This window comes from Alosa sapidissima, chromosome 5 (assembly GCF_018492685.1).
Source record: "Alosa sapidissima isolate fAloSap1 chromosome 5, fAloSap1.pri, whole genome shotgun sequence".
Taxonomy (NCBI): Eukaryota; Metazoa; Chordata; class Actinopteri; order Clupeiformes; family Clupeidae; genus Alosa; species Alosa sapidissima.
The window spans coordinates 35108762-35131306 of NC_055961.1; the positions used below are offsets into that span (position 1 = coordinate 35108762).

At 44.3% G+C, this 22545-nt stretch overlaps 1 protein-coding gene across 12 annotated transcripts in view; it reads left to right on the forward strand.

Annotated features, from left to right (window-relative positions):
- Window positions 1-22545, forward strand: part of ncor1 (nuclear receptor corepressor 1) — a 71285-nt gene that overhangs the window by 10709 nt on the left and 38031 nt on the right. For 5 of the 12 annotated variants that reach the window (XM_042091142.1, XM_042091135.1, XM_042091136.1 and 2 more), the window contains exons 4-14: window positions 758-965; window positions 1318-1500; window positions 2711-2869; window positions 4921-4977; window positions 5154-5206; window positions 6274-6340; window positions 8151-8323; window positions 10952-11063; window positions 11453-11631; window positions 14710-14764; window positions 15982-16083. In XM_042091142.1, the coding sequence (XP_041947076.1) occupies window positions 758-965; window positions 1318-1500; window positions 2711-2869; window positions 4921-4977; window positions 5154-5206; window positions 6274-6340; window positions 8151-8323; window positions 10952-11063; window positions 11453-11631; window positions 14710-14764; window positions 15982-16083 (1348 nt within the window). Of the gene's footprint in view, window positions 1-757; window positions 966-1317; window positions 1501-2710; window positions 2870-4920; window positions 4978-5153; window positions 5207-6273; window positions 6341-8150; window positions 8324-10951; window positions 11064-11452; window positions 11632-14709; window positions 14765-15981; window positions 16084-20728; window positions 21124-22545 lie in introns of those variants that run through there. The other 7 variants (XM_042091141.1, XM_042091145.1, XM_042091146.1 and 4 more) reach the window with 5 other exon arrangements.

Consider the following 22545-nt stretch of genomic DNA (forward strand, 5'->3'; position numbering starts at 1 on the left):
CAACAGTTTTTAACAAATTAGCGCAGCGTGTTTATGATGCTAACCAGATTTAAGCACAATTTAGCACAACCACAAGAGGTACAAACAGGAAGGAAGGGAAAGCCAATTTTGATATTGTGGTGGGCCGCCACAAATAAGTCAATGTATGGGAAACACTGTAGTGGTGCTTACCTTCGAAAAACTTAGACCGGTCATCTAAAACAATTTTTTATGCAAGCAAAAAAAGCAGTGTAGCTAAGTTTTTTTGTATATATTGATTATGACCGCCGCGCAACGAAGGTTTAGTCAGATTTTTTTTTCTTTTTTTTTTCCGCATGCCCAAATACTCACACAGTAGACATATGTACGCATGCATGCACAGGCACATACGCAGGCTCGCACGCACACACGCACGCACGCACACACACAAACACACACACACACACACACACACCCACACACATAACATAACATAAACATGTACATGCACATATGCACACAATTCAAGAATTTCTCAGAATTATGAACAGGCAAGATGGAGGTGGGGTTGTATACAATGAATTTTACATGTGAAATGAACTAATCATGTTTTGGTACTTGTTGTCTAGCAGATACCAGTGAGAATTGAGTGTGGATAATGCAATTTAGTGAGACAGTTAGAATCATATAAGCCTTTCAGCGTGATTTATTTTTGTGGAAAAAATGTGCTGGACTGGGCGGCGGTCATATTTTATTCACATCTAGTTTATTTATTTATTTCCTCTTCTCCTGCTCCCAGGCCACCGGAGAGGAGGCATGGGTACGAGCAGCAGTTCGTCTCGTCCCTCACCTCTCAGCCTGAGCATGAGTCCCTGGAACCCAAACGGCCACGCGTTGATGGGCCGTTGGAGACTCACTTCGCCCGCGCGCCAACAGGCACCATTGTCCTGCCCGTGCCCCACGTCGTGCAGGATGGCATCAGGTCTGCAGCTGGAGAGGTCAAAAAGGTCAGTCACTGTCCCACTCCATCATAGGTCTCATCAGCATCAGTAGACATCAGAGTAATACTTTAGTTCAGAGGTCCAGAGCTTGTTTTGTGGAGTCTATCTTTAGCCTCTTTTGTGGAGACTATCTTTAGTGCAACCACAGTCATAAAAACTCAGTCAGTCTTCAGAGATCTCTTTTAGAAGCTGAAGTATTCCACCTGAAGGTGTTTTTCAGCTCTAAAAAGTGAAATGATTCTCTGTTGTATTCGACTGCTGCTCGGAGACCTCAGAGACTTGCTGCTCAGTTGGTCCCAGTGGGTATGCTGGGTCCCATCCCAGTGCATCCTTCTTCTTATTCCTCTCCTTCCTACAGGAGACACAGTTCAATGTGAAGGTGGAGGCGTCCTCCCCGGGAGGAGTGGGTCAGCATATGGCAGAGGAGCAGGACGCGTCCCCTTCCAAACTGTCCAAGGAGGAGCTCATCCAGAGCATGGACAGGGTGGACCGAGAAATCGCGAAGGTGGAGCAGCAGATATTTAAGCTCAAGAAGAAACAGGTGAGTGGACATGTTCTCTGTTTGGGCCTCCCACTCTGAGATGTGTTTGATGTTTGTGAATGGTCTGCAGTAGTCTCTACTCTTACAAACAGGAGAAACGGGCCTTGGGAGTACTTGGTGGCAGTTATGTTTGATAATGATGTTGTCCAGTGGTAGATAACTGCCCACTGTAATAGAAACTGCACACCAAGCACACTTCAAAGTAGAGACAAATCAGACATATGACTGTCGGCTTGGTCTTCGGTCCCTATTAGTCTTTCTTATTATCCCTCACTCTCAGTTGTATTTCAGTCGCTGCAATCGTTGTGCTGAAGTTGTCCTGTCATTTTATTGTACCTTGATTTTCAGCATGGACAGAGGTCATTCAATTCTTCACAACATTCGGTCGCCTGCAGGCAGTTGGGATACGCTGTAACAAACAGAAAAAAAGTGGAGCAATGAGCTGATGCTTTCGCCTCCAATGGGAGATAATCTTCAGATGTACCCTGCTAACAAGGGCCACTCCTTGGCCTCCTCAAGTGCTCTGTGCCTCCTCTAATGCCAAATCCCTTGCCCTGAGAGTTTGTAATAATGCGGTGAGGAGGGCATGCAGACGCATGCTCAGTCAGCCTCCTCTCCCCTGCATTTCCCCTCTGTAATTACCGTCTCTGGGGCAAAGGGTGACTGCAGACTTTGAGCTGAACTGGTTAAATTGGCTTTCCTTCCTGTTTGTACCTCTTGTTGTAGGAATGGGAAAGAGGGATGGATAGATAGATAGAAAGAAAGATATTTCTTTTTCTCCTCCACCCCATTCACTCCCTCTGGTTTGACGGAATTCAGCTCATTAGAGAGGAATGCAAACTCTGCTAGGGTTAAGGAAAGACAGAACTTTTTCACTTTTTTTTGGTTTTGTTTGCTTGGATTATTTGCTTATTCCAAGTGTGCCAGTATCTCATAATCTTTATACTATAGACTGTTTATTTACAAGTCCTTGAATGTGTAAACAGAATATTTTGTCAAGCATGTTCCAACTGTCCTCTCCAAAGAGTGCAATTACAATGTCCATGTACAAAGGCAGTTATGAAAAATGGGTTAAGTAATCATTTCAACTGACAACATGATAATTTGGTTTGCAGAGGAGTGCAGTTGCAGTGAGGTAACTCTTTTATGCCGATGTAGTTTCAACAGTAGACTGGTAAGACTTATGTTTTGCATATGTCCTGTCCCCTAGCAACAACTGGAGCAGGAAGCAGCCAAGCCAGTGGAGCCGGAAAAGCCAGTGTCCCCCCCACCAGTGGAGCACAAGCACCGCAGCATCGTGCAGATCATCTACGACGAGAACCGGGTCGGTGCACTGGGGACCCCAGTCTCGCTATTGCACACAACTCCAGTAGGCAGATATGAACAAACCTGCGCTTAAGATCTAACCTGCCTCAAGGGTAGACACATCAGCACTAGCACACAAGTTTCCCACAGCTAGCAACACGCAAAACATAACTGCACCGTCAAATGGGCCTACGATTGTAAGGGAAGTTGCAAACTGATTTGCCTGAATTCACTGGCACACAGACTAGTCTGTTGCACTCTGTGACCTAGCCATGCTTAGAGCTGGATAGAAACCAGTTTGTCAGACATTAAACATAAATTATATATAATGATACTTTCAAAATGTGATTATATGCATATGTAGACAGTGCGTGCATTGTTGTGGGTCCTAGATGCTGTTGTTATTTGTGTGTGTATGTATGTGTAGATTAGGGTTTTCCAGAAGCTTTGTGCATGTGCTTTGTGTATGTTGAGAGCTAGCCAGGCAGAGGCAGAAATATTGAGTAGACGAAAAAAAGTGAGAGGTGGAGAAAGGCTTGTGTCTGTGCTACAGCACAGTGGGAGGGAAAGGGTGAGAGTGACTGTGAGGAAAGGGGGAGGGAGGGAGGGGCAAGAGGCTCCAGGGTTACTGTAGTTTAGCAGTGTTCGTCTGGTCTGTGTGCTGGCAAGACGTCACTGGGGCTTGGCTTGGAGCTCCGACATTCATTAACTCTTTCGGCAGGAAAGAGCAGAAAGGACTGACTGCCACACAGGCACACTCACCTCCCTCTCTCCCTGCCTCTCTTTCCTCTGCCTGTGTTGCTTCACGGTTTCTAAATGTTTAGTACTTATCCCTAAAAGAAGGTTTGAGAATTGAAGTTGTTGTTTTTAAGCAGATTTCCACAGCTTAATCACATATCGCAAATCTGTGTGTGTATCTAAGCTCATTTAAGTTGTTTTTGTCGTCATTTGTAGGAGATCATGTGTGACTCATTAGCTTTTTTGTTTCCACCCATCATTAGCTGCCAATCGTGTTTTGAGTAGCGCTGTGGTTGGCTAACTTGGAGGAAAAACTAAAATGAAAGCGGCAAAATTGTGCTCCGGCCACATCTGAAATGTAGCGACATGAAACTCGCTGAAGTTGCTAGGGGTTTCCAGGGTTTGCTGCTGTGTCTCTCTTCAGAAGGCAACCTTTTTTGGCGTTTGACTATCAATTTGAATATTATGCTTTGTTAGTGTTACGCAGGCAGAACAGTTCGGAACGCATTACAAATTAAATTGCTATTTTCTCCTCTGCCCTCCCCCCTCTACAGACATTGTCCATTGTCCAAAACGCCATTTTGTTCTTTTTCTATTTGAACAGCTGCATGTTCTCAGCCTTTGATTCATCATTGTTGAGTGAACAGGCTGTGTTATCACTAAAATAATATTCCAGCATTCCCTCTTAAGTTGTACAGAATACAATATTATTAATTGCGCCATTGGCAGAGGAAACTAGACTTGGCATTTCTGTCACACACACACACACTCACACACTCCCATATATGCACACTGAGACTAACAGATTTGGCTTCAAACTAACTTGTACTGTCTCTTAAGTCTGCTGTCTCTTATTACCTCTCCTGCTAAAGATGTTGTCTGTGCCTTTTGCTGGGTTGGAAGTATGCACTCAGAACATGGGAAACAAGCAGTTGTGTTCCTGCACGTCAGGCACTTTTGGAACACTATTTTTTTTTCAGTGCTGAGAATGGGGGGAAAAGTGCCACAGAATGTTTTCCATAGATCTTAAAATATAATAAAAGTATGTAGATATAAATACAAAATTGCATAAAAATGATTTGCTTAAGCGCATAAAGAGCCATGTCCTCTTAAATTAAGGGAGGTTTTGGACACACAATTGGCCCTAGAGTGTGTATTTGCAAAGTGTTACCATACCATCAACTCTATGACAGCAAAGCAGGAAAAAAATGCTTGCTCAGACTGGAACGGACATAACACAGCGTGAGTCTGTTCTCAAAGTGGGTGGTGTCGACACTTGTGTTTTAATCAAAAATGTGTGTGTTTCCACTTATTGATGTATTCTTTCTTTCTGTTTTCTCCCTCTCTCTTTCCTTTTTTCCCTTTTTCTTCTCATAGAAAAAAGCAGAGGAGGCCCATAAAATATTCGAAGGTCTTGGTCCCAAGGTGGAGCTAGTAAGTGTTAAGCATTTGCTACGGTGGATGTATGCAACATACAGTAATGTCTGACTGTCCAGCTCCATGGCTGCTGGTGTAAGCCAGATTTGGAGTCCTGCCCAGCTGATTGTTAATCATTAGCCTTTCCCCTGAAGGAAGCTGATTCCAGTCTGATTTTCCCCCCTTTTCCCCAGCCCCTATACAACCAGCCATCAGATACTAAAGTGTACCACGACAACATAAAGACGTGAGTATTTTCCTTTATTTTGCCTTTCAGAAGAAAAAAGGCTGCACTTTGTGTTCATTGCAATAAAGTGTACCCTTTTTTTATTCTCATCTGTTCTAAGTTTGGCTTAGCACTCTGAAAAAGAGAGTAAGAGACTGAGTGAAGCCTGCTCCTACCACACAATTCTGTTGTACCTCTGTGTTGCTTTGAACTGAGCCGGTGCCAAATGAGGGTAGAGCCAGAGGCTGTGTGATGGCTTGATAGTGAGTGACTATACTGCACACAGTTGGCCAGGAAGAAAAGAACCCAAATATGTGTGTTTTTAATTTCCAGCGTGGGACGTGGAGATTTTTACCAGGCCTCAGTCCTCTCTGAGCAGCTCAATTCAGCTGCACGTTTTTTTTTTCCTCTGCTGAGTCACCTGGTTCTGTGTTTTAGTGACGGTAGAGAGAGAGGGTGGGGGAGGAAGTGAAATGAGTGTGTGTGTGTGTGTGTGTGCGTATACTGTGTGTACACTGTGTGTGTGTGGTTTTAGCGTGTCTGAGGGTGAAGGACGGGTTGTCTGGGCTGAGGCTCTTATCAATTTGTATAATGAGAAAACGGCTCATCAGGTTGGCCTTTGGTTGTGAGGCAAGTTTGCTGAAGGCCCAGTCGAGTGGTCTTTGCTGCTTGGTGGTCTGCTGCACAGCGTGCAAGAGGTGGCTTCTTACACTAACAGGAGCCACTTCCTCAAAAGTCTAACTCCTCATTAAAAACCTACTATTTTGTTTTGAGTTCTGATAGACTCCGAGGTGATATTTCGTTGTGTCCTTCTCCTTCCTATGCCTGACATTGGCCTGCCTACTTTTACATTTTGTGCTTCTGAGTAGACCTCAAAATGTCTTGCTAGGCTAGACTAGCCTGTCATAATATCTACACCAGAGCTTAGCAGGATTTCCTGATAGTGTTACCCCATGCAGCTGCTGAGTTTGCATGGGCATATTTACATTAATGGATGTGCATTAAATCATGTCAATTTGACAGACATTGAGTATCCATATGACTTTTCATTTGCCATGGAATAAATGGCTGCCCATTTTATTTTACAGTAACCAGCTGATGAGGAAGAAGCTCATATTGTTTTTCAAGCGGAGGAACCATGCACGCAAACAAAGGGTTAGTATGTTCACTCTTAGTGTGTTGGAGGATGCTGGAAGAGACGGGGACTTCCAGGAAATTGTAGCATACTTTGAAAGGGACCACAAAAGGCCCACACATACTTTTTTGGACAACCTCACAGGCACAAAACACACACACACACACACACACACACTACTATGTACACGTACTTCCAATTATGTTCAGATTTGAGGTCGGCAAAAATCCTATTATGACAGTCAAAAGCACATGGTCACTGGCGAATAGTTGAAACAAATTTCGCGGTTTGTCCAGTCCATATTGGGTGTTGTTTAGTTATGAAACGTTATGAAACGTCCGGTGCACGGTGCAAGAAGGTGGGCTTTATGTTTCTTAATCGGTCATGGGTGTGTTTTGGGCGTAACATCATTTAAACCAATGAGAATGACATCTGTCATTCCCTTTAACTGCGCGGATCGCAACTTCAAAGTCTGCATTGGTATTTTGACAGTCAGTGGCGCATTTGAAAGAATCTGCTTGCACGCGAGACTGTAGGCCCTATGGAACACTAAACCATGCTTTATTAAAACCTAGCATAGTGTAGCCTTCACGCATTTGCACTCATCTATTATTTGATCTCATTGGCAAAGTGAAACTAACTTCACTGTGGTGTCAGTCAACGACAAAACAGTTCTTCACAATTAGTAACACTTACCCTAATAATGTTCGAATTACTTAATAAAACATAATTTATCCTGCAGAGTAGTTGCTTCTCTTGAGGTTGAGGTTTCTCTTGGTCAGTGGCGCAATGCGTTTTAGGTTGTGTACCATAGCGATTTTTAGACAACGCGCCAGACCACTCCCTAGGTTGTTAATTGTCACACCCCTGGGCGCATTGTTTAAAAACAAGACGTGCAAAATATGAAAATAAACTTTGCGCTGGGAAAATAACGAGTGTTCCGCCATGCGCTATGTGGAATATAGCGCCCTCAGTGTTTACATAGCAGATTATTATTTGTTAAAAGTAGTGCATACATCCCTCCAATTCATAGGCCTTTTAAAGAGTGGTATGTTATCCTTAATGGAAATCCTTAGTGGCAACTTCTCTTTCTTTGCAAAATTAAATTATCAGACAAGCAGAACAAATATACCCATCCCCAGTCTAAGCACACTAATTTCTGCAACAAAAAGTTTTCCAGTTGGAAAGGACATGAACTTGTAATCTCTGCTCTTCTTGTCTAAATATATCTCAGTTTCGATGAGGAAGTGTTTTGTGTTTATGCTTTATTTGTTTATTTATTGACCTATTTGCTTACATAAGGTTGTTGTTTTTAAAGAAAGGTGTAGTTCAGCGAGGTCAACTGTTTCCCGGCTACTCTGATGCCAAATTAGACAGACCCTTTGGACTCTGAACGACGAGAAGGGTTAGCATGGCTATCTGCCAAGAGGAAGGTGAAGTGTTGGAAGCTCACTGGAGAGCATGAAAACAGGGCTGCATTGTCCTCTCTAGTCCCCCCCCCCCCCCCCCCCCCTCTCTCTCTCTCTCTCTCTCTCTCTCTCTCTCTCTCTCTCTCTCTCTCTCTCTCTCTCTCTCTCTCTCTCTCTCTCTCTCTTCTTCCCCCCACACTCTCTGGTAGTATTTCATCTGATTGTTTATGCATATTTCATGTACACCACTCCAGTAGCATACAGCATGTGAAGTCACATCTTGCCCTGTGTAGGCTGGGCAGTGTAGGAACAATGATAGAGTGGCCTCGGCGAGTGCGAGCTCTGACGGTGGGGAAACCCAGTAGTGGTGGGGGCTCCGAGGGTCGCTCCTCTGACGCATTGCTCTTGTGCTGCTGAGCAGGAACAGAAGATCTGCCAGCGCTACGACCAGCTGATGGAGGCCTGGGAAAAGAAAGTGGAACGCATGGAGAACAACCCGCGCCGCAAAGCCAAGGAGAGCCGCACGCGCGAGTACTACGAGCGACAGTTCCCAGAGATCCGCAAGCAGCGTGAGCAGCAGGAGCGCTTCCAGAGGTGAGTCAGTGTTTCCTCTACGTTGATTTGGGAGCGGTGGCCTGCCATGGCAAAATGAATGCCACCACCTATCAGAATTAGTGCAGACGCACATGTATAGTCGGCGGACCGGTTGCCTTTTAAATGAACCTGCCAACGTAGCCTGCCCCGGTGGCCGCTGCTCACATTTCAATTTAGCAATAAGTAGACTAAAACTAGTTTATTGCAAAAACATTAACTTTCTTCCGCAGTATTTCCTCTTCATTTTGTAGCAGAGTCCATTGCTTCAGAATTAGGGCAGGCGCACACTATATTGTCCGGGGGCATGGAAGGCTATAATTTCCCTCCGCTAGCTGGTGCTCCCATCATAGCTATTAAACAATAATCAGCCGTACTAATCTGTCTGTATCTGAGGTATCTGTCTATTTTAATTCCATAAATTATGAACGTTAGTGGCATGTGCTTTCAAGAGCTTCCATTTACGGCGCCATATGCTACTGCGGTAGGTCTGTCAGCAATATTGCAAAAACCACGTTAATTTCCGCATAACTTGGTGGATAGGTGGAGTAGATCTGACTCAAAGGGGATTTCAAAGTATATATAGAAGTCTTTTTTTTTCCGCAACAATAGTCTCTTTGTGTCCATTTAGTGCATGATGAATTTGTGCGTAGGCAATTGCCGATGTCATTAATTTCTTCATGTCTTACAACATAAATAAATGCATTAAAGGCACACTATGCAAGATTTTCACCTTTATGAAGCCAATTTGATGGTAAACGAACTTGTAATAGGCAAATCTTTCACCTAGCATAGCTATACAGCATAGACGTAGCGAGTCCCTACCGAGAAAACCAGCCATGCAACTTCCAAGAGTGGCGCCCCGCCAAAACTCGCAATAATCTGAAACATTACCTTGTCAGTAGATATAGTTCTTTGAAGATAGTTCACCTCTACAACAAAAGCATTTGCATTGTGTACAGGGGATAAGTCGCGAGAAGTTTGCTACTTAACTGCTAAAAAAAAATCTAGAGGAAACACTGTGAGTGGTGGGAAACATGGCGGCCTGGCTTCTTGGTTGTAGCTGGGATGAATATTTGCATAATACTATAAAAGATGGCAACAGCTTTGACAATGAAAGAGCACTTGAATGTTCATCACCACACTGTTTCTGCCTTTAGACTAGGTCTCGGTTCAGCGCAGGGAACCATTATGGGTTTTCTTGCAAAGTTCATAATCAACATTTAGTACGAACCATGTAATGGTGTAAATTGCAGGGAAATTTACTGCCCAAAAATAGAACATTTTGCAGATGTTGCAGCTGTCTTCAAAACTGTTCCCAATAGATAGCATGTGAATATCCAGAGTCAATGGAGGTGCATTGATGCCATGTTATTGCCTACAACATGCTAATATAATGCATTTTTGGTGAAATTGGTTTCTGACATTGAAACGAGGTCTGTAAAAAATGTATGGGCTTTGGCTGCATTCAGAAACTGAGGACCTGTCATCACCCTGAGGTGAAGACAAAGCACATTGACAGCTGCATGATGCTGGGTGTCTGCTTCTACAGGACCTTCATTACATCATACGTCCCATGCCTGGCAATTTGCTGTGGTGTGAGTGAAATTGAGAAGCTGGCACATTTTCCAGTACAACTCTGTTCAACAGGATTTGGCGATCTATCAGGATCTATAGGCCTATTACCAACTGCTTATTATGCCCTTACCTGTTTTTTCAGTCATCAGTCAGTCTGGCTTTGACATTACCAAGGATAAGAAAAATCCCCCTGTTTTTATGAGTGGAAAATGAAGGCGTATTTCCTCCTATTCAGGTTTGACCCTATCCTCTATCTCCTATAGTTTGTTTACCTGGGCTTGTTTTGGAGGAAATTCTCCTGAAACTAAATGAGCTGCCCTCAGAAGTCTCTCAGGACAAGAATAGCCCTCAGGGAAGGATGTAGCGAGATACTCACCGGCTTCTGCAAGCGGTAGATCAAAGGCACTTTGGGTGGAATTGTTCTGAAGTGCTATCAGTTTGTCATCATTTGTTTTCTCTGAAGAAAACTTGCGTTTTGTGGGTTTTCAACGGTTGAGGTTTTGAAGAACACTATAAATTGGCTGACCGGAGCTTGCCCTCTGATTTGTGTACAAAGCAGTTATCGGAAGGCTCAGTGTTTTTCCCTACTTGCTGCGTAAACACAGCTCTCCATTTATAGCTGCTCCAACACAATACCTCTCTGGACTCTCTGGACTCCCTGGCAGTCATGAGCTCCACTATGACCGCAATGGCAAGAACCTGAGTGAACCTGAGTGGCCATGAGTGAATGAAAGTAAATAGGACCATGCTAGTTAGCTACCCAGCTACTGGCATTAGCTTCTGGTGGAGCTGATCCTGTCTGGGAGGACACATTGAGCTCCAGCATTTTTGGCTTATTGCTGCATGATTACTGTCCATCCCAGAGTCCTCTGATGTGCACTGGTGAGGAGCAAACAGGAATGTACTGGGCAGAGGGTCTGGCTAAAATAGGAGTGTGGTGTTCATTCAATCAGCTCTGTTTTAATACAGCTCAGACAGTGTTCTATGTTAAGTGCTGTTTTTGTGCATTACATGCTAGTTCATTGCATATTGTTTTTAAATCTCTCCTTTAAGCTCTTTTCTTGCTCTCTCAAGGGTGGGTCAGCGAGGAACTGGTCTGTCGGCAACCATTGCGAGAAGCGAGCATGAGATATCCGAGATCATCGACGGCCTATCTGAACAGGAGGTGGGTGAGCTTGTCCACACAGACATTTGCCATGGCAGATAGGTGATAGGTGTGCCTTGAGACCTATCTTGAGACGGCAGCTGTTTAGTAATAGTCAGGTATGGAAGGTAATTGTACACTCCCAAAATAAGGAGCTTTTTTAAAATCCTCTATCTGTGTAGCCAGATACATGCCAGCCAAAGAAATCAGACGGCGTCCTGCTTGAAACCACCGCAAAACCATACGCACAGGCAGCTTTTCCAGCTAACCATCTGTTGGAGTTGATCTGTGTGGGGTGGTTTGGGTTAAAGTCACCACCCTTGAACTTTTCTCTAGATCTCTCGTTCTGGCGGCTCACTTCTGTCTCTCTCTCCCTTTCTTTCTTCCCCTCGACCTCCTCCCTGCGTCAGAACAACGAGAAGCAGATGAGGCAGCTGTCCGTCATCCCGCCCATGATGTACGACTCGGAGCAGCGACGTGTGAAGTTCATCAACATGAACGGCCTGATGGAGGACCCCATGAAGGTCTACAAGTCCCGCCAGTTCATGAACGTGTGGACGGAACATGAGAAGGAGATCTTTAGGGAGAAGTAAGTGTGTGTGTGTGCGTGTCTTGAGCTCTGCTCTTTTTTTTTTTATGACGGGTGTATTTTCTAAGATGGGTTAATGCACTTCTGAGACCATAAGACATGCTGGCTTATTTACAGGAAATGGCTTGACTTTGTGTGTGTGTGTCTTGAATGAGAGAGAGTCCAACAATTCCATTAAATCCAAGTGTTGTTTTGGTGCTGATCCATACTGTAAGGTGAAGCTTAAAGTAAAGAGCTATAGATTCTGCAATTTCATAGCTTACTTCACAACCAGACTTTTGCTGCTGTCCTGTGGAGGGGGGCAGTAGGGGGGAAATCTCACACAAATTACCCCTCATAATCATTTTAATTTTCCTCCTACAAATCAAATTGACTCAGGAATGTTAGTGCAGTCTGCAGACAGCTCTTGAAAAGCCAGTGTAGGCTGGAAAAGTGTTCAAAGAAGCACATGTATGAATCCCACAGGCTCTGCATATAGAGCTTAAGAGAATCCCAACATGGCCAGAAATCAGGAGGGAGAGCACGCCAGTCACAACACATTCCTTTGTCATCCTCTCGTCTCGACCATCATGCCTTTGGGCTTCCTTGCTTTTTATTTATTTATTTATATTTTGATATTTTTTTCAGAAACCTGTCATCTCAATACTATTTTTTTTTTTTTATAGCTATACCCAGTCACGCGACAGGTTTGTAGGCAGCTTGGTACTTGGGTAGTTTCACAATCAGGGTGTGCGCTTGACATTTTTCACACACAGGCCTGTGTACCCCAAAATATGTCATAACGTTGGAATATTATATAAATATGTATTATTCATGCCAAGACTTAGGAGCACCTTGACAACTGGAAAAAAGAACGGTAAAAATACAATTTCCTGGCACAAAATGCACCTTTCAGTCATTACAGTGCATGGAAATGCACTGTTCTGTTATCCGAAGTCTTCTTCTTCTTCTTCTTCTTCTTCTTCTTCTTCTTCTTCTTCTTCCCACCAAATTTCTGCGTCTAATTCAGCTTTAACCGTTTAACATAGAAACTTCGTTCAAACTTTGTAACGTAGGTCTTGAAAAGGACACGTGGGGAATGTATTTTTCACTTTTGTAAACTTTATACTTTTTGAGATATTAATAAAAAACAAGCTTATTTTTCCCCATAGACTTAACATGGCCTGATGACATCACAATGGGCTATTTAACTTGATTTCCACCTGTATCAACTTCCAGCTGCTCACTACTAGGACCCATCAAAGGGCCAGTTAAACTGATTGCACCTGTATCAACTGCTTTCTGCTTAACTAGGCCAACTCTCTCTGTGTCTCTCCATTCTACAAGGATATAAGGCACATTCAACTTTCTATCCATTCATCCTCTTCAAACCATTCACTCATCCACCCATTAAACTATCCACCAACATCCATTAAACAATCTGCCTATCAACATCCATTCAACTTTCTGTCTATCAACATCCATTACACTATCTAAATTCAACTTTTAAACTATATACTCTGTCTCAGGCTTTAAGCATACAATCTGGCTCTATTAAGACTACAGATTCTGTTCCTATTTCCTCTGCCCACAACTGTTTCAAAATAAATGTCCTCACTACAATAATTCACTATTAAATAATTTAACTATTTAAACTACTCAACTATTTAACTGTTTAGACATTTCAACTGTCAGTTGTTATCAACTATGACTCCTGCCAACTGTTTCCAGATAAAAGTTTGTTTTGCATTTTATGTTAATATACAGTATATTTATATTTTCATGCACTGGTAATTTCCTCGAAATTAGATTTTCTAGTTTCTATCCACAATTTGGGGTTTCATTTTAAATCTAAACCACTTCCACAACTCATATTAGCTAAATTATACTATGGACAAAAAAACACACATTGTTTCCTGACTGCTGATTCTGTTTATAGTTTGTAAAGTTTAGGCGAATCTCTGATCAATTTGATTTGTTAGGGTGGACCGATGTTTTCATTTGCTCATATATTTGGAGGGATTTCTCTTCTTTATATTCTTTAGATACACTGCCCATCTGCTTTGACCATCGGGTTTTATCATGGAATCCACAGGTTATTTTGGTTTTGATCGATCCCCGACTTGAATCTGACACTTTCAAGGTTTTTAGTCAATACAAAGGCTCACCACTTAATGAAACTGGAATCTACTTAATTCTATTTACCACCTTCTTACCGCAGAGGTTGACTGAATTTACAATTGTGATTACAAATGCGATTAAAATAGCATAATTATGCACCTGTGAAAATATGCATTGGGATACCTTAACTGTATCCATAAAACTGTTTGATAACAGTGTCAGCATTTTACCATTTTAGAAGTAACATATTAATTATCTGTGTGTTTAGACAAAGAAACACTAAAATGTCCACTCCAACTCAAATGTTTGACAGTCCATCAGACACAGCTCAGTCTAGATATGTTAGTTTTACAGTTGTCCAACAACATCAGAAGCTCTCAGTGAGAGGCAAGCAATCATTTAAAAGTGTCATGGCTATTCAGTGCAAAACAAATTACAAAAGAATATTTGTAGAAATTGGTGTATTTGCCACAAAAAACCTTAAAGTGTAAGTTCAGTGTAAATTGACCCATAGTCTTGTTGTATAAGCTCATCACATGCAGCCCATCGGAAAAAGAATGAGACAATTTGGGACAACATAGGCCAAGTTATGGACAGGCAGCTTAAAGCACACTAATATTTCTTGCAGTAAACTGTGTACTACCCATCTGCTTTAAATATTTAGGGATATTTACTCATGAAGACAGACAATCTAATACTGATTTTCCCAATATATTCCCTTCCTGAGAGTTCTCCATGCACTGTTGCCTTGAAACAACTTTTTTATCCTTCTACAGAAATATACTGATATATATAATGTGTAAAACCCAAACAATGACATTTTTAGATGGTTTAATTGTTGACCCTTTTGAAACAAAGTGCACACCCTGATTGTGAAATTATCCACTTAAAGCCAGGAATTATTGAATAAGCGGATTTTGAAATAATCATTTATGATTTCACTCTGTTTTATTAGTTCCCACATTTCTTTTCTTTCAGGTTTGTGCAGCACCCAAAGAATTTTGGCCTCATTGCTTCGTATCTGGAAAGAAAGGTGAGTTTGTTCGGCTCCAGTGTTCTGCATTGCTTAAAGGATAATTCTGGTATTTAGCACTTTGAGTCCCTTTTCTGGTTTGTTTTGGATGAACAGGAGTGGTGGACACAGAAATGTTGACGATGGGTCCTGTCTCGACTTTTTGACTCGCCTTTGACTGCTTCAGAGTGGCTGGCTACAGGCATGCACAAATGTGTCCTTAAAACCCTTAAACAACTGCAACTCACCGAGTGGTTAGTGATGTTCGTTGATGTTCCAAAACAAGTAGCGTAGCGAAATACAGTTTCTGTCGTGTTTTATTTGGCATTTTGTAAAATCCCTGATCTGTTTGTAGAGTCATTGCTCGTTGATATTACTGAGCTAGCGGAAACGGAAAGGGGGGCTGTTTACATTTGGTTGTAGTCTTTTCGCTTGGTTCTCTGTCTCTCAGAAGGCTAGCGTGAGCAGAGCAACTGTCTATGCGCTAGACACCAAGTTCCGTACAGCTTCCTTGTACAGCAAAGTGGTTGTCCCCATCAAGTGGTCGGGAGTGTGCTAACGCTTTAGACTCCAATATCGAGCGGAAGTTTATACTTGGTTGTGAGGTATCTGAAAAAATAGTTCCACTATTAGCACGGATTGAAATCATACATTGCGCCGATATATTTGTTTTTTTTTAATCACCAATGAACTCCACTAACCACTCGGTGAGTTGCACAGTTTTGAAAACGAACGTTAAGGGTTGTTTTAAGGACATGTTTGTGCATGCCTCGTCAACATTTCTGTGTTAACCACCGTAGTTCATCCAAAACAAACCAGAAAAGGGACTCAAAGTTCTAAATACCGGAATTATCCTTTAAGTTGCAGTTAACTTTTTAATTTTGCAATTGAATTTTTCACAACTCTGACACTGTGTTCCCTGTAATCAATGCAAGTGAGTTTTCCTTCAGTATGTTTCCCTGAAATGCAGAACTTGATAGATTTGGATTATTTGAACTTTGTCCTGAACAGTCCTGCATAGCCTGCACTGCAGCTCATGTTTGACCACAAACCTGTGACCTGTGGTTGATGGGATAGACGTATAGTAAATGTTTTGCACAAGCTCTGTGACGAGCTCAGCTTCCCCTTTTAGATATCCTGCTGATACAGAACTACAGTGGTTGTGCTTTGAATGCACAGTTAATGCATGTGTCATATTTTATGTGTCTATACCAGTTATGTGTTCCTCTTTTCTATAGTGTGTGGCAGACTGTGTGCTTTACTATTACTTGACCAAGAAGAACCAGAACTACAAAACACTGGTGCGGCGCAACTATAGGCCGCGGCGAGGGAGAAATCAGGTGAGCAGTGTTTCTTCAAGTATACAGTCCTCAGAGAGTCTACTCTTTTTTTTGGGGGGACACACACACACACACACACATGTTTTCTGTGGTCGTTGGTGTTTTGACCTTTTGGCAAAAGGCTCTGGCCTTTCTGAAGTGGTAAATGCTTCTTTTCCATATGCCGCCTCTTTGGATTCCCCTGAGTTTTTGTCCTTGGCGTGACCTTAGATATTCAATTTCCTTTTCCATGTGAGCAGTGCACTACTGTGCTAGTGATATTTGGCTGGATATGTCAAGGTTGGAACAGAGCAGGGTCTGTTGATGTGCAAAGTAACAACACAACAGATGTCTTCTTCCAATCCTGTGAAAAGTAGAGGGAGCCTTTTTCTTGGTATTCCACATTTATTACCCTTGGAGAGCAGTAAATATCAAATGCCAGCTCTTATCACAGGAGAAGGAGATGCAGGAGCACTGTTGCCCAGCTGCAGAGAGAGACTACTGCGTATTGCTTTCCCACTACATTTTTTGGGCAGCCTGTTTTATTTGAGCAGGTACTTCACTATGCTGGTCAGTCTCTGTGTTTATTTAAGTTAGACAACCTAGTAAAGTAAGGATTGTCTGACTTAAGGGTTGAATGCTGAAACAATTAAACTTCCTCTTGTGTACATTTAAAGCAGTCCGGCAGTTTTTCATGAACTAGACGTATTCATCATCAAGCAAGCAAAAGCTAACACATCACCAACTTTATCTCAATGGATATCATTACACTTGGTCATTTTCATTCGCTTTTGCAGATGAGTTATTTGTTTGTATGTAAACCAGAAGTTTGTATTTACTTTATTTTATTTTCTTTCTGGGTATTGATGTTCAAGTTAGGAGGCCCTCTAGTGACGACTTGTATCCAAAGCAGTCAGTCGTCTGTTTGTTTGTGTCTCTCGTGTGTGTGTGGTATGTGTGTTGTGTGCTGTATGTGTGTGTTGTGTATGTTCTCTGAGAGACTCACTCAGCGCAAAGGTTTTTGCTCTGAGGTTAAATGAGAAACAGGCCGAGCGGTTGGGCTCAGTGGTGAGGCGTGATTTATGGAGTGCTGCACAGCTTCCCAGGAATCTGTTTTATCTGCCTGCCATAGACGGGAGGCTCCGTGCTGCTTTCCAGGGACCAAGGAGGGGGTGGACGATGAGGTGGGCGTTAGGGGTGGGGGTAGTGGGAATGGGGGGGGGTGGAAGATGATGGAGGTGGGGGGGGGGAGGAGCAGCAAAACAAACAGTTCCACTTAGCCTGCTCTCCCATAACACCCCAACACTACTGGAGCAGTACTATGCATCAGTTCATGTTTACGCTGCAGCAGTTTACATTAAGTTTGGGCTTTGTTTTTGGTCTGTTCCCCCCTATTACTTTTTCTCCACTTCTCCACTGCCGTCTGTGTCGTGGTCTGGAGTCTTGTCGGTGTGAGGGTTCTGAAAGGCTTACTTTTGTGTGTCTGTGCGCAGACCGGTCTTGCCACTCACCGAAATGCCTGGGGTGCTGAACTGTTGCTATGGAGCCCTGATTGGGCATGCTTATCTGATGGTGACGTGAGCAGTGTTCTGAGCCATTTGGCGTGTTTGGGTGTTCCAGTGAAGCTTTAATGCCACCAATTGCTTCTTTTTTTTGTCGCCATGGCAGGTGTTAATTTGATTTTATAGGGTTTTTTTACTTTGCTGGAACAAATTAATATAGTTTGGTAATCACAGGCTTGTTATGGATGTTGGATATGAATAACACAGTATTTTCCCATGTTGTTTTGACCTCCCTAAAGGTGGTATAGAGTGTGTGTGTGTGTCTCTGAGAAAGCTCTCTGCTGGCATGGGTTGGGCTCTGGCTGTGACCTGTGTTCCCAGTGCCCTCTCTGTGCGCTCCCTCCTCAGGCCCTGGGATCCAGCGCAAACAACATGTGCACCATTAGGAGAGGGCATGGTGGGCAACTGGAGGAGCCCATTGTGACGGGTGCTGTGCTGTTGTGCCGTGCCAAGGGTCGTGGAAGGCTGGCACACAGATGGGAGGTGTTCTTCCTTTGTGTATGTGTGCAGGGTTTAGTGCCTTCCCCCCAGTGCTACAGAGTGAATTATTGAGGGTGCACAGGTCTCTCTCTTGCTTTCTGTCTGTCTCACGTATTGCACTCTCTCTCTTTCTTTTTCTCTCTCTCTCTCTCTCTCTCTCTCTCTCTCTCTCTCTCTCTCTCTCTCTCTCTCTCTCTCTCTCTCTCTCTCTCCCCATCTCAGTCTCTCTCTTCCTCCCTCTCTCTCTCTTGGCCCGTTTGCCGGTGGCTGTGTACGGGTTGCTGCCGTGTAACATGACTTGGCCCCGCCGCCATTTGCCTCCCTGCGGCCTTCCTGTCTGGCGCAGACGTCACGGGCGCTCTGCCTTCACCCCACCGCACCCACCCCCTGCTGCTGCTCCAGCTACACCCGCCGGCTCGTTTTGTTTCATGTTCCTCTTACTTGTCATCGTGTGTGTAAACTGCATATACCTGCATCAGACTTCCGCGGGTTAAGAAAGCGCTGTCCTGGGATAAAGGATTTATGAGTTTGTTTGTGCGCAACGGTGCAGTGTTGTAACCTGCACTCTTACCGATTTTCATGTTGAAGGATTGGCTCTGTTAGCTGAATGCCGCATGGTAAAAATGGAATCCCTTATTTTATTGTTTTATTTTGTTTTTATGGTGTTGGGCAGCCAATATGTCAAAGTTTACCCAGGACCTGTCCTCCAGCAGGCCAGCTATGCTCTTGAGTCTCACGGGGGTTGTAAAGCCGTGGTGTACTGTGCTAGTGCCCGTAGTGTGCCTTGTATGAAAAAGACCCAACATAAAAGGTCCCCCTCCACAGTACACGCATTGTATGGCACCGGGAGGATGTGGCACAGACCTCCAGGAGATGCTGAATTTATTCTGCATCATCTGCTGACAAGAGGTGGAAAAGTCCAGCTCCGCCTGCCCAAGCGGCAGGGGCCCAGACCCAGAAATGGAGAGATGGAGAGGAGAGTTTGGAGCGTCAGGAAGGTTTCCCTCATTTGTGCGTCTCCCCCCCACTCTCTGCACCTCATTGATGATCCTGGCGTGTTCGTGGAACATTTTGTCAGTGCATATGGATTACTGGCACGGCCAAATGCATACATCAGTTCACAGAGAGGGCAGAGATGCTCCCCCATCTGTGTGTGTGTGTGTCTGCAGTTTTTTTTTTTCCACAGCACATATGTTTGTGGGTTCACTGCTCTTAGGACTTTGGGATTGGCTTGTGTGTGTGTGTGTGTGGGGGGGGGGGCTTCCTGAACCATCACATATTAGGAAGAGGATGTAGCCAGTCTCCGAGTTTGTGTTCCCATTCTGCATGCTATGCACATAAATTCCTTCTCCACTGTATATGTGCGAGCCACAAATCACCCATCACCACATTAAAGCACCTCTCTTCTCCTCCTCCCTAACCTTGGCATGCTAACAACTAGACAACAGCAGCAGCAGCAGACCTTATGCACTCGCTTTTCTTGTTGTGGTGCTCAGAGCCAGTGGAAGAAGACACTATAAACGACTGCCATATTTGTGTGTGTGTGCGCCTGTGTGCATATATAATCAGACCCACTTGTCTTGGATTATGTGGGCGTGTGTTGGCAACAGAGAGCCCACTGTCTGGGATCCATCAGGAGAGATCACAAGTTTGGCTCCGAGGTCAGTGGTTGCATGTGTCCGGCTGTCAGGAGTTCGATATCAGTGATGAAAAAGATTATCCCCCTCAGCCTGTGAGGACAGCCATGGTGACCTTGTGCACCATTGTACATGGCAGTAGGCATTATTAGATTTCTGGATTCTGTTTGTGTGTGTGTGTGTGTGTGTGTACGTGTGTGTACATGGCAGTATTGTGCATAGCAGGAGGCATTATTAGATCCTGGATTCTGTTTGCGTGTTTTGTGTGATGGGGGAGGAGAGAGAGAGAAAACACAAGATCAAAAAGTAAACCCGAATGAAAGGGAATTATTTTGGCATCACGTGAACACCTTTTCAAAAAAATGGGAATTTATGTGTACAGCCAGATGCTTGCAGATACAAGCAGGGGTTGGTTTGTTGTCTGCGTCAAGTTTGCCTGGGCGTTCATCATAAAGGGTTACATAAACAGGGCCCTGTCGCTGTGGTTAAACAGGAGTCCAGCTCAGCACTGGCTTTGTCCTGTTCCAAACAGACTTCTGGCTAGAGCTTTTTGTACTGGCAGAAATTCCCTGGAGAACGCTTGAGTGTGTAGACAAGCGCGAGAGGGAGTGGGAGGAAGCGACAGCGCAAGCCAACTCTGAATATGCAGAAACGGAAAAAGAGTGATGGGGTGGGGTGGGGTGGGGGGCAGAGTCCACACAGCCCGAACAAGCTGTACTCATTTTTCTACTCCCGTCACCACACCACACCACACCACGCCCCCCTCCCCCTCCCCCCAAAACCCCCACCCCCCATCCTCTGCCACTTGGCGTGAGAAGCAAAGAGAGGGAGAGAGAGAGAGAGAGAGATTGGGGGAGGGGGGGGGAGAAGTGAGTACACAGAGAGAGAGAGAGAGAGAGAGAGAGAGAGAGAGAGAGAGACACACCCCTATCTCTAAATCACCCAGTGGTACACTCCGGTGCTCCTGACAGGACCAGAAAACTTGCCGTGCTGCCGTGAGTGCCAATCACAGGGGAGCACTCGGCGGGGATTACCTTGGGTGACCCCCGCATAGATTAGAGCGTGCATCCGAGATGGGCGACCCTTTAGGCAGCTTAAGCAGCCCGATGACACGCTTTCCTGGAATGTGTGCAGCCGAGCGAGGCCCAGGCTGCTGCCCGCGTGCGCTCAGTGATGCTGGCTGCTTGGCCACGCTGCTGCTGGAGCTGCCGCTGCTGCCTCTGTCTCTCTCTCTCTCTCCTGCTCCCACCGCCGCCGCCACCACCACCACCACCACCGCTGCCACTGCTACCGTAAACAACACAGGAGAGCCGCTCCTGTTCGGCCCATGCTGGTGGACCGGCTGGCCCTGTTCTGACCCGTAGGGATAGATGAGCTTGCAGGTACGTACGAGTGCTCGCTGCGGGCCGCAGGCTTTGAAGTGTGAGTTTGAAGTGAGCTTGCGTTGCATATCCCTACGCCCCTCCCTACCCTCCCTATCTGTGTGTTTTTTTTTTTTTCCTCCCCTAATGCGTCTCTCCCTCTCTCTTGTCATTCGTTTCCTGCTTCTCTCATTCCATGTGCTGTTCAGCTTTTTATATCATGCGTCCTAACAAAGCTTTTGAGTCCCTCTCTCCCGTTGCTTCCATCTCATTCCCTAGCCGTTCCTCTCCGGCGGTGCATGTACTGGCATTTTAGCTCTACAGCTTTTACTTTTTGTCTCAATGTGGTCATCTGTAAGGCTAATTTGACTTAATATGTTCCGCTGTGGAGCCACTTGGGACTTGAGAGAACAAGGGGAAAACGTGGGAGATGTATAGCATTCGACACTAGAATTAGTTTCAACTATTTTGTTTATGTTATTTTTTTTTCTTTTCTTCAACATTCAACATGAATTATGCCAGATTCATTTGTATATACTGTATTACAGCATACTATTATGTTACTTTTTCTTAAACAATCGCTGTGCACCTTGTAATTTCTTTTAAATGGAGTGATATTTCCAGCCTCATTGTCAAGTGTTGCGTATTGGCGAAGGGTTAGCCAGCAGTCATCTGTTCCAGTGTGTAGTGTCTGGTTACTGTAGAAAAGTCATGCACTATGCATGTTCAGCACTGGCAGGCCTCGCCTCAACGAGAATTTAGTGTTTTGATGGCAGACAGTGCACACATGAGTGGGAAGGTTGTGAATGCTGAACAGAAGGATATCTGTGTATATTCCTTATAACCTGAGACAATGTTCTTGTTGTTTTCTCCCCACTGTCACAAATGACAGGAATGCATGGCCTTATTAACACGTTTCCAAGTCTCCTGGCTGATGCTCTTTCTCTTTGAAATGTTAATTTGTTCAGCTGCCGTTCTGTATTGATTTTTGTTTTTTTGTGCGCGTGTGGTGCTGCTGCCCCTGAGATGTTAGGCAAGCAAATTTTGACTCCGCTTTCAGACATTGACCTGAATTTCCAAACCATCAGGTGTTCATTTACCCAAGAAGTATTCCTCAACATTCAGATGCCTTCCTGCTCGAGACCTCCTAAAACTGTAAACAAACCGAAGACTCGGGAGTCGGAACCAAAGACTGTAACCAAAATGTAGTCTTCCGCATTCAGGGCTCTACAGTGCGCCCATTTCACTCGCACATGCGAGTAAAAATGATGCCGTGCGAGTGCAAAAAAATATTTAGGCGCACTGGTGCGAATGACTTCTAACCATGTCAGTGTTTGTCTACAAAATACACCGCAACATCGAGAAGCATTACTGGTGCAGACCATAGAATCACGTCGCGAATGAAGCATAAAAACTACACCTCCCATCAACGTTAGCAGTTTC